A 16,690-nucleotide genomic window follows, 5' to 3' on the forward strand; every position below is an offset into this window, starting at 1 on the left:
TATCCAGTTGATCGATATCGAAAGAGTGTATGATAATAATAATAATAATAATAATAATAATAATAATGATAGTGTGGTGATACTGAACGTAACGTGTTGTTATAGGTTAGGTTTTTCGCGGGGAGTAAAAATATATATTCGTTTTTGGAGATGAAAAGCTGCTGGCTGGCGAGCGACGACACAGCCGCGCGGAAGGGCGACGGCATGATATATATAATATCGCCGCGCGAACGGCGGGACCGGGTGTTTCCACGGTATAATTGCTGTATTACTCCTCCGCGGCGCGCACGCACAGAGGGACCTCCTGCACGTCCCGCCGCCTCGGAGCGGCACGTCGCGCTCCTTTGCAACGGTCATGCGCACGGCCGGCCGTTCGATCCGCCGCCGCCGCTCGACGGCCGTCCGCGCTGCTCGCGTCGCGTCCCCAGTTCGCGACGACACACGCAAACGCACGCGGCGGCTCTCTCGAGAGGGGCGCGCACACCACTGTATACCGACGACGTTTTCCGCGGTCGCGAGTGTCGCACACCATACATCACAAAAATATCTCCTCTGCGGCGCGTGTACGTTTCCGTTTTTGATCCTCCGTCGCGCCGTCGTACGCTCGCGAAGATCGCGTCCTTCCGTCCGTCGGTTCGATCGGTGACTCGCGATTTTTATGTGATCTTTTGGTGACGAGCTCGGTCCGACCGGAAGTATAGTCGCAGTCGACACTATGCGGCCGGCCGCGGCGTTCGGCAAACCGTTCACTTACCTGGCGGCCTCGCCCGCCGCCGCCGATCACCGTCCGCCGCAGCAACAACTGCAAACGCCCGTACCGGCATCCGTCTTGCACACGTTTTCCGGCACTGGTGGTGGCGCCAGCAGTGGCGCTCCAACGCCACCGGTCAGGACGTCCACAGCTACAGGGCATGGGACGACGGCGACGGGTAAACAGAAACCACCCCCTGTGCCGCCTAGGGGTGAACAGACAAGACTGACCACGGTGCCGGCCAAGAGATCTGCAGCAGGACCGGTCTGTGAGAAACCGGAACCGGCGACGGTGACCGCTCCGTCACCTCCTCCTCCGCCGCCGCCACCATCGCCACCTCGTACCGTCGTTTCGGATGTAGACACTAACCTCTTACCACCACCGCCGCCTATTATATCACCGCCGGTGACCGCTGAACCGGCAACCACTAAACCAGCGATCACTGAACCGGCGACCGCTGAACCGGACGAAGACTTATCCGCTTCGGCGTTGATCAGCAAGTTCGAAAGCGGATGTACCGTCAAACCAACGGCAGTTATCACCGGTACAACGGTCGACCAGAGGCTTCCTGTGGAAGTGGACTCGGGTACTTCCACGTTGGCCGAGAGCACAGACGATGATGACAATGCCGACGACGATGACGACAATGACGGAGAGGACGATGGCGCAGCGGACATATGGGTGCGAACCATTGAGTCGCCGGTCAAGAACGTACACCCGCAAAAGGTCCGACACCATTCCGACAGCGCGATAAAGGCGGTCACAGCCACGTCCTCGCCGCCAACTGAGAAACGTGGTAGCCTGCCGGGCGACGTGGCCGTGGACGAGAAGAGTTCATCACCACCTGCCAAAGACTCGTCCAGGTCGTCATTCCGGTTATCGGCTGGTAGCCGGTGTTCGTCACCCGCACTGCTGGCCGTCAACAGTCAACAGAACAAGCAGCAATCGTCGTCGGATGGCAGAAAAATCAGCGCGGCCGAGGCGCTCGGCGTGGTAGCTAAACCGTGTCCACGCATACTGCCTTCGTCGGCGACGTTAGACGCAGCGTGCCGTCGTCAATCGCTGGGAAACCTCGCCGAATCGCGGTTCGGCACGCTGCTCTCTTCGTCAGTGCGTTCGTCGTGGGCCCCGCCGTCGGGCGTCCAGACAGACGTCGAGTCGACCCAAAGCGAACCATCGTTCGATTACAGGCGCAAAAAGTTCACGAAACGGTGCTCGAGCGCGGACGGCCGGAACCCCGTGCACCACCACCATCACCACCATCATTACCACACCATGCAGTCCGGAAGCCGAGCGGCGGCTGCTCGGGACCCGGACTTTGGTGCCAAACGGGCTTTTATCCAGGAGAAGTTGCAGGCGGCTGGTACGAAGTTGCAGAACGCCGGCATCGTGCCGTCCGGGTTACCGCCCACGCCACCACCGCCGGCTATTTCGGCATATCACATGCAACTGCACAACGGCGGCGTCGACTGCGGTAGACCACCCCGGTCGTCTTCGTGCAATTGTGGTCAGCACCAGGCCACGTCCAGGCCGATGTTCATTAACAAGCGTACTGCGTCCGCCGAAGAGTTGCTGCCGCCACCGGCCGCCGTCACCGTGGCCGAAGCCGATCTGTTCACGGCCGCGGGGCGTCAGGTGTCCGCGTCGTCGTCATCGTCGTCGTCCGGTGGTCGCGGTTCGTTTGGCCGGCCGCAACGAGTCACGTTCGCGCTTGACCAACACCAACATCAGCTGTTCACGGCTGGCCGGCCCGCAGGAGGCGTTGAACCGGCGTCGTCGTCCTCGTCGTCCTCGTCGTCAGTCGTCAAAAAACCGTTTAAGAGCAATTTAAAAGTCAAAGACGTCGGTTCAGCCGCTGCGCCCGAACTGAACGTTCTCGGAACTGGCGCCATCAACACCAGATTGCCGCCGCAACATCCGCACCCATACGGATTGCCGTACAAGCTTCCGGCCGTTACTGCCGACGTTTTGCAGGTTGTACGAAATATTTACAATAATCAATACTTATATAAATTGCATATGTTGAGTTCACTTCAACACAAAATGATTTACTAAAGCCCCCAATCTTTCAAAACCAAATCCAAAATTATTATGTAGATTTTATCCTTAGTATCTATACAAAATGAAATTGACTTTTAATTTTGATACATATAAAAGTTCAACAAAATTATCTGATAAATAATTTAAATTAAAAAAAAGGGGGGGGGATTTAATCTGTAAAACTTAAGTCTGTATCATAATTGTACATTTCTTGAGTAGAACAAAAAATCTGCTCAAAGCAGGTACATTTAAAAATGCCTACAATAATCAGAATTTGAATAAACTGCCTTATTATTAGATAACAAAAAGGAGTGAGCTTGCTTAGTGAATCATCTGAAATAATGTACGTAAACTTTAAGTCATATCTTCGTGACGCACTCCGTATATATTATTTAATATTATTATAGTACTTATATATTATAAATTAAAATGTGCTCTGTGCTCGTGCACCACATGGGCGAGAACGAGTGTAAGCGCGCCGTTGGGCCCTTAAACTTCAGCGAATAAGTTACCACAGAAAGTTTTGCTTTTCAATAGTTAATAATTATAGATTAATAGTTAATAATATATATATACATATCTGTATATAGCTAGGGATTGGAAGTTATAGGAACTTTAATAGGCAAAATATGTACGAACAATTATTGTAAATTATACAAAAAAATTATTGAAAATTCCAAAAAAATTTAATGTTGTTAATAATATGCATAAAAACAAATTTAACATTATGGAAAAATACATTTTTAGTTAATATTTAGATATGACGAACAAATGGTTGGCATTTAAATTATTTTTTTAAATAAAAAAAATATTCAAAATAATAAAATTACTGTAGTGTCAGTCGTTTACAACACATTAACTAACGAATAAATAATAAATAGATTTACAATAAGTTAAATTAAACTTATCGACGATAGGATAATATTTCAACATATTATCGTGATATAGATTAAATGCACATCGCACTGTAGTTGTCAAATTAATATTTGACTGTGATGATTACGTAAAATAATATTGAGTTTTATATTCAATATTGTTAATGCATATAGATTTAGAAAAATATATTTTTTTTAATATTAAATATGCTTAATATGCCTATAAAAATCAATGAAATATACACTTTTCCCTAAAATTGACGAAATATACAAAATAAGCATTTTACATTTTTGATTTTTAACATTATATTATCGTATAGTTTGGATTTTTAGCTTCGTCTGCTATAAATCGAAAGCATATATAACAATATGCAATTTCTACAACTAACAAGTCCTATTTATTATAGCATATATACATTTGACTTCGCTTCAGCTAGAAACTATAACTCATAATTATGGAATTGCTCACTGTTGACGTTATACTTTTAAATCATATTGTTTTAGCAACACTAACACCAATCTCTAATCATGTTTATACTTTTATTAGGTTATTATTAGAGATATTCCGAGCAGTCATAGGTCTAGAACTCTAGAACAACTTTTGAATACACATAGTGATCATGATCAGTGAATTTTGTCTATTCAGTTGGTCAGTGATTTTGACATTACAAGATAAAATTAAAAATAATGAATGCAAATTTGGCTTGTTGTACGTTTGTAAGATAACACATGTGTCATATTCGAGAATGATAAATTTTATTTAAAATGGTTTTTTTTGTTTTGTATGATTGTATTACCTAATTTTTACTCTTATATTAGGAGAAGTTTTAATACAAAATCTTAGAATAATTAAAAGTTATTCTAAGGGGGGGGGGAAGGAGAGAATTGTTGGCTTAAATTAAATTAAACTTTTGAATAAAAAAATAAACGAGGGGGATTATATCCACGGTCCACCCACTGCCAAATGTATACATCACTTTATTCTTGATGTAATCGTTTTAAGTTGTAAAAATCGTATGACTGTCATCCGTTAAACGAATGTTAAGAAGTGTTCGACGAGACTTCACGTGTCCTCGAGCGTAAACATACCTATAGGTAATCGTAATATACTTATGTATAGTATTATACATTTTAGATGGGGACCGCGGTGATGCGCAAAAGTTGTAAAGTACGAATTAAGGATGAATTGAGGTAGTAATAAGACACGACGTGTAAATATACACACAGAGAAATTTACTATACCTAACATACTGATGAAGCTCCATCACGTGTGACGACAATACACACTCCCGTATATATTATGCTAAGTAGCATCGTAAAAAAGTTTATCGCTGTCGAAACGATTTTTTTACTTCAGAAACGAAATATGGAAACACGAATCGGCGGGTTCTTGTGATGTAGAATGTAGATTCCATGATATATTATATATACATGGTATATATAATACATATTATATACGCGCGGTTATCTGCAGTATATTGCCCCAACTACCGCGACAGTGTGATTGTATGCATCAGTATAATTGTATATTATAATATTGCACACGATAATTTATCGATTAATATCGAAAACAATTTTGCTTGATTCCTGTATTGCACATAATATATTATAATGCGTATATACACATATTGACTACACACCGCCTATTAAACGTGATATAATCATAATATGCGTTTCGGTACGCCGAATGTTTCCGTTTATTATTGATAAGCTCAATGTAGTATAGTGCTTTTTAAATTTTAAATAACCATGTAAAATTCATAGCTATACCCTTTTACTAGCATTACAAATTGCTTTATGATATATTTTATTTTTTCCATATATAAAACAAAATAGTGTATGATGTGTGTATCGCTGAGCTTTAACAACCTTAGGCATCTACACGAAATCTTACGTACAGATATCGTCTTCAGTTTATTGTATACGTGGATAAAAAAGTTTTACTTCCGTTTTATAATATTGAGCTTATGTGAATAAGACAACTTAAATCGGTTTTATTTTTTTACTCTAATATATAACATTTGTTCTTTGTAAACGTAAAATAACTGTGATCTTAGTTTCGAAATTAATATGGTTTATATTTGATAAATACTGATAATGTGATTTTATTTTGGTAGGTGTTTTAGTGTTCTTTTATTAACAATAATTAGGTTATTTATGTGATGTGTTTCAATCTTAAAAGTTAAAAGTTAATGTGAAAAAAATGTTGGTATTCCATTATCAGTTTTGATAAAATATGTTTTTTTTAATTTCCATGTTTATTAAAATAATAATAATAATAATAATAATAATAATAAAAAATATCAATAAATAATGTGATATCATAGTTGATACAGATATATTATTATTATAATTTAAATTATCATATAGACTAAAGTAAAAATTAAAATTAGTTAAAATGCTGATTTCACATTTGTTTATTAAAAATAAATATGAATATGTATATGTATAATAAGTAAAATTTTTTTAAATAGTAAATTTGGTGCGGGATTTAGAACAATTGAATGACTTAATAGTCCCTCATCTAGTAACACTATTTAAGTATTTAAACTTTATATCTATGTATGAATTAAATGAATGTTTAAATTTAATTCTGTGAAATAAAATCTCTTTAAGATTTTTTTTAATTATTACTTTTTGATATTTTATAAATTAAATAAATGTCTAGTAATATTTATTGCACTGACCATGTGTGCATGTTCCTTATAAATTTTAGATGAGTATGGTTTTTTTTAACTGTTTGTTTACAAAAGATAAACAGTGAGCATTTCACAAGAATTATGGAGCAAACTGTTTTTTTTACAAACGGCCCCATTTTTCAACTCATACAAAATGTCGCGTCCTATTGATAATACCCATGCAATTTTTAACTGTAAATACAAGCTAGTATATATTATGTGTTTTGGGTGCTTACTGTATTACTGTATAGTGTTTTGATCTTAAATTCAATTTATAAACACAAATATATATTTTATACCCATTATAATCAATATATATATTATAATATATTTGTACGTAATATATACCTATATATTGGTATTATTATAATTTTATAATTGACTTTTCGAATTGTCTATACCAATTGTTTTTATTTACCTAACCGTTATTAATAAGTAATAAGGTTATTTTTAATATAAACTTGTACAAACCTCATTTTAACTTAGGTAGGTATAGAGGAAATTTGTTCTATTTTGTCTGTCAATTGATTTTAAGAAATACTTTATCTGTTATTAGCATTAGCTTATTTCTGAGTTGGCATTATTATGATGAAATGAATAAGTTTTATCAATTTTTTTGATTGTATATATAAATATTTTTCGGGAGAAGCAATTTTCAGAAGCTTAAAATATGTAGCATAATGCTATAATAGACACCTGCAACAATTGTTAAAAAAAAAGTCGTGTGAGGATGTGACAGCTATATGATTGAACAATCTTTTAAAAGTATGATTACAAAGTTAAATTTTCAATTTTTGTATTTCCCACACATTTTACGCATCAAATAATCTCGTGTTTATCTACAGTAGGTATACACTATACATAGTATTATATGTTTATTATTAAACAGCTATCTTATAAAGTTATAATGCATTTTGCAATAGATTAAATCCCATACCTTATTGCTATATAATACTCGTATTGTTGGCTTAGTGTGAACGATTCATCAACGAGCATTGTTATAATATATAATGCTGACTTATAAATAATTTTCTAAATTTTCTCTCGAAAAATAGTTTTCCTTGAAAACAAACAAAACACATCATTATTTATTTATGTCGAGAATGATTGATGTCGGTGACGAGTGTTGAACAATAAATTATCTAATGAACCGCTACTTACTTCATTATGTTTATAAATTTATATTTCATGAAAAGTTTTTGCTGTTTACTTAAATAAAACTTTAACATGAAAAATACCTGTATTCGTTACAAGATGAGTGCATATAGATTTAGATAAGTTTCTATTTTTATTTTATTTTAACTTGAAGACTTAAAGATTAATTTTACTATTTTATTTAAAAAGCATGTGAGATATTTCAAAAAAATTTGTTCCTCAACCATGCAACCTCTTGGTTTCTTTTTGCGATTTATGAGTTTAAAATTAAATACATATAACAGGTATTTAATTTTGACCTATAATATATTTAAACTGTAATACTTATTCAACTTATTAATTTGTATAGGTTTATGCTAAAAAGTATGGTATATCTAGTTATAAGAAATAATAATAGACAATCAATTAATTTGATATTGTAGTAATTGTACTATATGGTTAAAAGTAAACAATGTATAATAGTTTTACAAAATTAACAATTTTAATACTTTCGTTTATTATTTGGTAATTTTGATATCATCGAGAATTTTAAATGCCAACTAACTGCATATTAATGTAGCGCGACAAATGGAAGCAACTTACTATCGAAGTGTAATGTACATCGGGATGTATATAAGTTAGGTTCTATCATCTATATAAACTGTATATATAGTTATAATGTCAACTATCAAATATAATTATTGTATAAAGTAACCAAAAAGGTGATAATTGTATTTCAGCACTTATATTTTTTATTATATTACACATGTTGCTTGTTTAAATACAATTTTATCTAATATAAATAGCAGTTGTGATTTATTATAAAAAGAGTAAGGCCTACAAATATGCTAAATTTATCGAGATATAATTTATAATATTTAATATCAACTGTATGTTTATTGTTTACTCGTAACTATAGTGCCATATGTAAATTAATTTATCATATATTTATAGTATTTCTTTACAGTTTAGACATTTAAGTTATTCAGAATTTATTTCATCTTTTAACTTATTTTATTTTTATTTTTTTCATGAAAATCTAAAGTTATTTATTTTTATCGTACGAATTGCAGCACTTATCTTATGTGGACATAAAGTTTGAAATCTCGTGTGGTTAATATACGTTCATTATTTTTATGGTTCCCGTAATTCGGTGTTCGCAATAACAACCCTTCGTGACCTGGCCTAAGTGGCTTTGCGAATAAGAGAATACGTGTAAAAACGAACTGGGGTTAGAAACATAGAATTAAAAATTGTTTTTTTTTTATGAATATATATAGGTAGGTATGTGTAATATTATATGATATATCGAATAAGTAAAAATATCTAAGTCTTTTTTAATTTAGACAACTTTAAAATAGTTTTTTTTAAGTACGTAAGGATTACATATAATATATCCTAAATACTTAAATTTTATTAAAATTACTCTTATGGGCAGAGATATGTCAATTAAAATATAATTATTACATTTTTATTTATTTATAAAAACATTTTAACAAGGATATCATTTATTTAAGCTGTAAATATACATATCGAATTAAAATTAATTCAAATAAATTTTCCATATTACTATCAAAGATTTTGTTAAAATAATATTATATATAGGTACATTACTACACTATTTTATTTTATAATTGATAAGGTTGGGGTTAGGATGTAAAAAATAAAATATTAGAGGTTTCGTTAGTAATTTATGTATGGCATATTAATATTTACATTTATTTTTTCATAACTTGCACTTCATTAGGTATTTTATTTAATATATATTTTAATAAGCTAAATAACTTTATATTCAAAACAGTATAGGGTTAAGGGAATAATTTATATATCATTCCATATTAAATTATATCATATCAGCATAAATATTGTTTTATTTAAAACGAAATTGAAAATTAAAAATATTAATATATATATTTATTGAATTAATAAAACTAAAAAATATATATATACATTGAATAAGCGTTTGTATCTGTTTATGCCACATATAATTTTGATTTGAAAAAAATATATTAATAAATAGTTTCATATTGTATAATTTTGAATGTTATGTCAAATATCACTGTTAACATATTTTTGGATACTTTTTTTAGTGCACACTTATAAAAAATCCTAATTTAATAGGACTTACAATAAATATTTTAACATGACCTAATCATTATGTGAACCAATAAAATAAGTTCGGACTTGTTAAATTTGTCGACATTTGTTATTAAATTAAATTTTTTCTAAAATTTAGTTTTTATAATAATAATTCTATCAAAACCTTGTGTCCCGAGATCCTAAAAAAAAAATTATAATTGCCCTTTAAAACAAGTCTCATTTATATTTAATGAAAACAATCTAATTACAAGAAAAAAAATAAATGATTTAAAAGTAGGTAGTATATTATTACCTATAGAATACTTTACAAATAAATCAGTTATAATATAGAAAAACAATAATTAAATGTGTTATAATATTTTTCACTTAATTATCGATATGTTTATGATACTTATATAAATTTTCATTAATTTTGGAGTTGAAAAATCATATTTATTCGTCTCTAAAATGTTGTAACTAAAAATTTAAATTTGAATGAACTAAAGCAATTTAAAGATTCGGGTATACATAATATATAAGTATAAAGTATTTAAGTATTTTACATATTGAAATTGTGAACTATGAGGTGGTAAAGTTAGATTTATAATGAAATTATTTAATTTCTTTATCTTAATTATATTATTATTGTAATAATTAAAAACAATCATGCAGCTCATTCAATTGTCTATTGGGCTGGACAACAGTAATATAATAATCACAACTGTTCAAAACGATCAGTCGTCGTATTGATCACCGGATCGCTCATAAGTGGGTGTTAGAACTAAGGATTTAGACATTTTGTCTCCTCAAATGTTTGTGAATCAGCAAAATGTTACATGATAGCCGATAGGAGTTTTTATTATATATTTTTTTACAAGATATTAACTTATAGATAAGTGCATACTGCATATGGATAGCAATGCATTTTTATAAATATCGTTTACTGTAAACAGTTTACGAATGCAATAACATTCCACAAATGGATTTTTTATAACTCTAAATATATATCATAATAATATAATGATTAGCATATTTCCATATGTTTTATTATTAGGTATTAGGTATTCAATTATAATATTATAATACAAATACATTATGCTCGTTTTAATTATGCAATTTAACCATGTTCTATTGAATTTATATATATATTTATGATTCATCATTATAGACGAAGATTTTACATATAGAATTGGTTATTGGTAATGAACTAAAATCGAAACTATTTTATAACTAATGTGTACAATTAATGTTCTATATTGCTTTACGCGCCGTAGTGAGAACTGTGAATTATTAAGTAACTTTAAATTTAGTTTACTGTGTCTTAATTAAATAGCAACAGCTAACAAACAAGGAAATAGTTCATCAATTTATATAATATATTAATCATATTATATATTATTTATGTTTCATATATTTGTGGCTAATAGATATATTTCTTGAAGCTTTAATAATAAAAAAAAATATTTAAGTGGCAAGGACTAAAGTTCCTTATTCTAAACCTGCAATAAAGTAGTATCAGTGGCAGTGTAAATATATTTTATTTTGAAGCCAATGAGCACGAAAATTAATTAAATTTAAACTTATTAATATCTAATGAAAGGATAATGAATAGGTGTAAAAATTTAAATAGCTTCATCAAAACAAATAGAAGTGCGTGTCTTAATGTGTCCTAATGTGTGTAAATAAGAAAACTTCACCGGTTCTTCGGTAGTAAATAGTAATATACTATTGGAATCATAAATTGCGCGAGTTTTTAGATTTAATTAAACGTTATTCAAAAAATCTAATTAAAAGAATTATGTCTTACTAAACATTATATAGGTAGTAACTAAAGTAATCAAATTAGTCTATTATTGTTTAACTTGGGTAAATCTAACGATATAATAGGATTTTGATTTCCTCAGAGACATTATTTCTGTATAAATATTTTTTCATTTAACATTTTTTAAATTTATAATTAAATGTTTGTTAAATAAGAATTATAAATAATTGATTGACGATCAAATGAATGTACATTTTTAAAACGAAATTATATGTTATTATGAAATCAATAAATTATTAATTTAACTCAATAAAGTTTTTCAAAAATTTGATAGTTACAGCTTTCAATCAGTGCATTATAATAATTAGAAATGCTTATACTTTTTTATAGCAACAGAAATATTTTTAAATATACAAAAAATCCACTATAGTTATCAGTTTTTTTTTATATCTATTATAAATGTATAACTTATTATAATATATATTATACAAAATGATATTCTCTGTATAATATTGTATTTGATTATATATCTATTCATACATGCTACATTCATGCAAATATATAATTGAAACTCATTGCCGGTAGTTTTTATACGTATAAGTGTAAAATTATTAATTATTAATAAAATATCTTTTATCTTAATCAAGGTGGATGCAATACTGGAAATTTAGAGTAAAAATATTAAAAATCAACGATTGCTCGTATCTACCGTGAATAACTAAAATCAATCGTTAATTTTTATTTTTATCTCATTATACGTTTATTATAGTCTATCGAGTATTCTTCGAAATTAAACATAATATTGTAAATTATGAATTAATTAATTTTTTTTTTTTGCTTATATTATACTTCACGTTTTATCTATATATTTGTATTAATATTAGCTAGTTATTCAATAATAACTGGTATTTGATTTACCGATTTACGTCACAAATATAGATGTACAAGAGTAAACGTAGGTTGCATATATATTGTGATTTATAATTATATACCACGCGGCACGCCATATTCATTGCAAGGTAGGGTGGGCTGCATGATCTCATTTTCCTATTCTTGCAGTATGTGTATGTCAGTGCAATACTGCTGCAACTTTACGCACGTACAGCAACCGTTCAATACATATTTTATAAAAATTTTCCTTCTAAGATGCATTCAGTCGTTTACAGCTATACAATGGTATACTGCAGTATATAGGTAGCTCTTAAATTGATTATTGCAGCAGACTTTCTCGAATCGTCGATTTTTGTCTTTACTCGATTAGTATATAATACTATAAACCGATTTTGTAAAGTATTTGCACGTTTCATTGTATGACCATTTTTTTTTTTTTTGAAAAATATAATATTATAATAGTATACAAAAACTCTGTTGGATTTGTTTTCAAATATTTTCAATATTTGTTTATTGAATGTTTTTATTTAAGTATTGAAATAGATTACCCAGTTGGCATCTCGCATCTACCTTATTATTTATTGGATAAATGAGTGTTGTGAAATGCCAACGGCAGAATAGAAGAATAGAAACATATTTATGAGTATGACATATTATAATTTTCTATGGAGGAAAGTAATGCAGTTTATAATATAATATGGGTATAATACTATTCTAATACTGTAATAGTATGATAAACTGCATCTACTCGCTTTTATTGTTTACCTTTATATAAGTGATTAAAAATACTCCAAGGATAATATATATACGCGTGTTTTTGTACCCATTATGCAGTAGTGTAATAAATAATACTATGTAAATATAAGAATTAAAAATATACGGTTAGTAACCCTATATTATATATAAACACAATATACGTACACCGTACATATCACTGAGTAAGGGAAAGGTCGGAACAGACTTTGTTACTTAGGCGTGGATGCGTATAGTGTATTATTTTGATGTAATAATGATCGCGTGATCGCGTCGAATACGGACGATAATTATTATTCTACGATTACCCTGTTTATTATTTTCGCGGACAATGCATTTGGTGGTGGTGAAGAGGTACTTACTTTAGTATCTTAGTCTTCTGTATACACCAGGATCCCGTTTTTTGAAACGACTGGTGTTATTAGCTCAATATATAGGTAAATTATTACCAGCGGCATATTTGTCGGTGAACCATAATGTATGTACGTATGTATGTATTATGAACGCCTCAAAACAATGATTTCTCTCTCGAATGTTGCACGGTGCACGAATCGCACACACCGTATAATAAACTTAATTTTTCACGTTCACTTTGTGTAACATCGTGTGTCTATATTAGTTAGAAATAAATGTGTGCGAGAGAAATATAGCGAGTAAAAGAAGACGCAATATATTATAATGTATAAAACATAACGTCCGCCGGTGTGGTGTTTGGATTCGCAAAACCAACAGAAATATTGCGACTTTATATTATTATGTATGTTAACGAGGCACACGTTATCGCCCTTGGTATATTATTATTACTATTATACACTACAAGTGGCATAATTGTTGATATAATATCGTATACGACTTTGGGATCACCTCACCACTGCGCGCCTGCAGACTCGTTAAAAAATTATTATTTGCAGTAGTATTTTTTTATTTTTTTTTATCGCGTCATTAAACGTAAACAAAATCATAAAGTTTTATCAGCATTTATTTATTATTATTATTATTTTATTTTGTTTGTATAATATTCAAGATGGAATATAGTCATTTAACTCGAATAAAAATGATTTATCAAAGTGCAAACAATTTTAGAACGAAATTAAGAATTGCTCACAAAGCCATATTAAAACTTTAATCTCCTTGAAAAATCCTTAAAAAAAATGTTAAATTAATTTTATTCTTTGCACGTATTTTTCCACGGAAAAAGTTCTATTTTCGTTTTTCTGATACATTTGTACTTTCATCTGTGGCATTTACTGCGGTGTGCTAAATATTTATTTGCTCGAGTGGTTGACTTCTAAATAATGAATTAAATTTAAATCACAAATTTTTTTTAAAAAAACATTTTATATAGTATATAAAATAAACGTAGAGTAATAATCATATTGAGTTATTTTTAAAACTCAGAAGGTAGAATTATAATAATTATACCTAGCGAACTTTCATATTAACTTTCTAGAATTTTGTTAAAAATGTTAGGTATGCAATATAGTATAAATATAATAAGGTATATTTTAGATTTTGAGCGGAGCGATAAATGTATTGATTTTATATTTTTATCACGAAGTGTTCTTTTTTTTGGATATGAGTACACGATAAGTTGTCTATAAAATGTTTCGATTTTCAAAAACGGGGGTGGATTTAAATATAAATTTGAATTTATTTTGTACTTAAAAGAGGTCAAACTTAAAATTACCCAGTATACTTATTTTCATAATTTAGAAAAACAACTAAAAAATTAAGGAAAGACGGGATTTTTTACGCAAATCCAATTTTTAACAACATTTATTTTATTTTTTTGATATGACTTGGAAATAGATATAATTGAAAATTTCACTAAATGTTTGTATTATTGTTTTTTATAAATATTTAAAATATTTTGACTATTTTTGAGTTATTTATAGGCATAAGAAATTTTCAATTTTTTGATAAATATTGATTAAAAATTATTTGCTGGTTAAAAATGCTTGAAAATTGAATACAAAGTTTTTCATAAGTCATTTATTTTTAAAAATCGCGAAAATTAATTAATTAATTTGTAATTAAAAATTCAAAAACAATTTTGTTTTTATATCTAAGATTTAAAAATTTAGTATAAGGTTCTTTATTAGTTGTATAATCTATAATATGTAAAAAAAAAAATCTACTGGAAAGCCAAATTAATTTTTTATGAGCATTTCAAATTCAAATATTTACGGCATTCGATATTCACCCGAAAAATAATTATTTCTTCTTAAACAATCTTTGATATTATAATATTTATAATAGATATCTAAAATTTTCATCAAATGTTTACATAATCATTTTCATAATACGATCAAAATTTTTAAACTGGATTATTTATAGGCAAGAAATTTTTTTTAGTTTTTTTTTTTCATAAATGTTGATTTAAAATTATTTAATTGGTAAAATGTTTGAAAATTCAATAAAAGATTTATATAAATATACCTATGTTTATGTATAAACATATTAAAAATACATATGCACAATTTTTTTTTATATGTATTTGAAGTTATAATAGTGACCCACTTGACACTAATTAATAATTTACAGCAGGCGATACTCACTTATCTACCTTTTTAAACTTGAGGTCGGAAAAGTGTTTAAAAATACTTAAATACATTTTTGCACTGTAAATTTATTTTATTTTTCCAGTGAATTTAGAGTCAACCAAGTAAACTGAAATTAGGAATGTACGTGTATATAATAAACACATTTTGTCGAATTTTTCATTATTTGTAATTCTATAGTTTAGTGTATTTTCTTATTTCAAGTAATTTAACGAACAATTTTTCAAGCCTATAGTAAATTATACATAATATAAATATTATGTAATATTATAATTATAATATAACTTTGATTTTGTACGTATGTTAAACGGTGTAAGCATAAATAAAAATTATATGCTCTATGCTTGGCATACGATAAATTAGTTTATATAGCTGCAGTATAATACAGATCACAGTAGTACGATAAACTGAATCGTTGTAAACATACATTCGTAATTATTTTATTTCATACCAAATTAGTTCCGGAAATGGTGTACAAATGAAAAACGGAAACAGCTTAATCGTGTGGTGAGTTTACCCTTTTTTTTGTGCGAACAATTTTATTCGGATTTGTGAAATAAAAATAAATTATATTACCAAATAAATTAAATATATACTATACGTGGAATATAGATATTTACTAAACGAATACAATATGTAGATGTAACTTGACATGAATTAATTTTTAACGCAAAAGCTTATTGTCGGGTTGATGTATTAAATGTAACTCATTCATCTGTTTTGGTCCAACACATACCAACGACATATGTATAGTTTAAGCAAATCGAGACTAAACGTCGTATTGTCAGGATGACATGAATAAAGTGATTAGATTAATAGAACATTTACACAAATATAAAATTAAAACATCTTTCAACTCCATTTCCTATTAGTAACTACATGTCTAAATATTCAGATTATTTAAACTATACAACGAGAAGTACGATGTTATATGCAAGTACCTTAATTTTGATGGTATAGCAAACAAAAAATAATAATAATAAAGCATATAAATGAGCACAGAATAATATTTTATTGAACACTATTTTGTTATTGGTGTCTGTAGAAATAAATGTATGTTAAAAATTACAAATATTTAAAGTTTCCATTCGTAGTTAAATTTTTAATATGATTTAAAGCTTATAACGCACATATACATCTATAATACATCATATATTCTAAAATAT

At 30.4% G+C, this 16,690-nt stretch overlaps 1 protein-coding gene across 1 annotated transcript in view; it reads left to right on the forward strand.

The window, feature by feature from the left end:
* The first annotated feature begins 418 nt into the window (after positions 1-418).
* LOC132919550 (uncharacterized) overlaps positions 419-16,690 on the forward strand; it is a 176,025-nt gene continuing 159,753 nt past the window's right edge. The window contains exon 1 of the mRNA XM_060981234.1: positions 419-2,725. Coding sequence (XP_060837217.1) covers positions 716-2,725 — 2,010 coding nt within the window. The 5' untranslated portion in view covers positions 419-715. The remainder of the gene's footprint in view (positions 2,726-16,690) is intronic.

This window comes from Rhopalosiphum padi, chromosome 2, assembly GCF_020882245.1.
Source record: "Rhopalosiphum padi isolate XX-2018 chromosome 2, ASM2088224v1, whole genome shotgun sequence".
Lineage (NCBI taxonomy): Eukaryota > Metazoa > Arthropoda > Insecta > Hemiptera > Aphididae > Rhopalosiphum > Rhopalosiphum padi.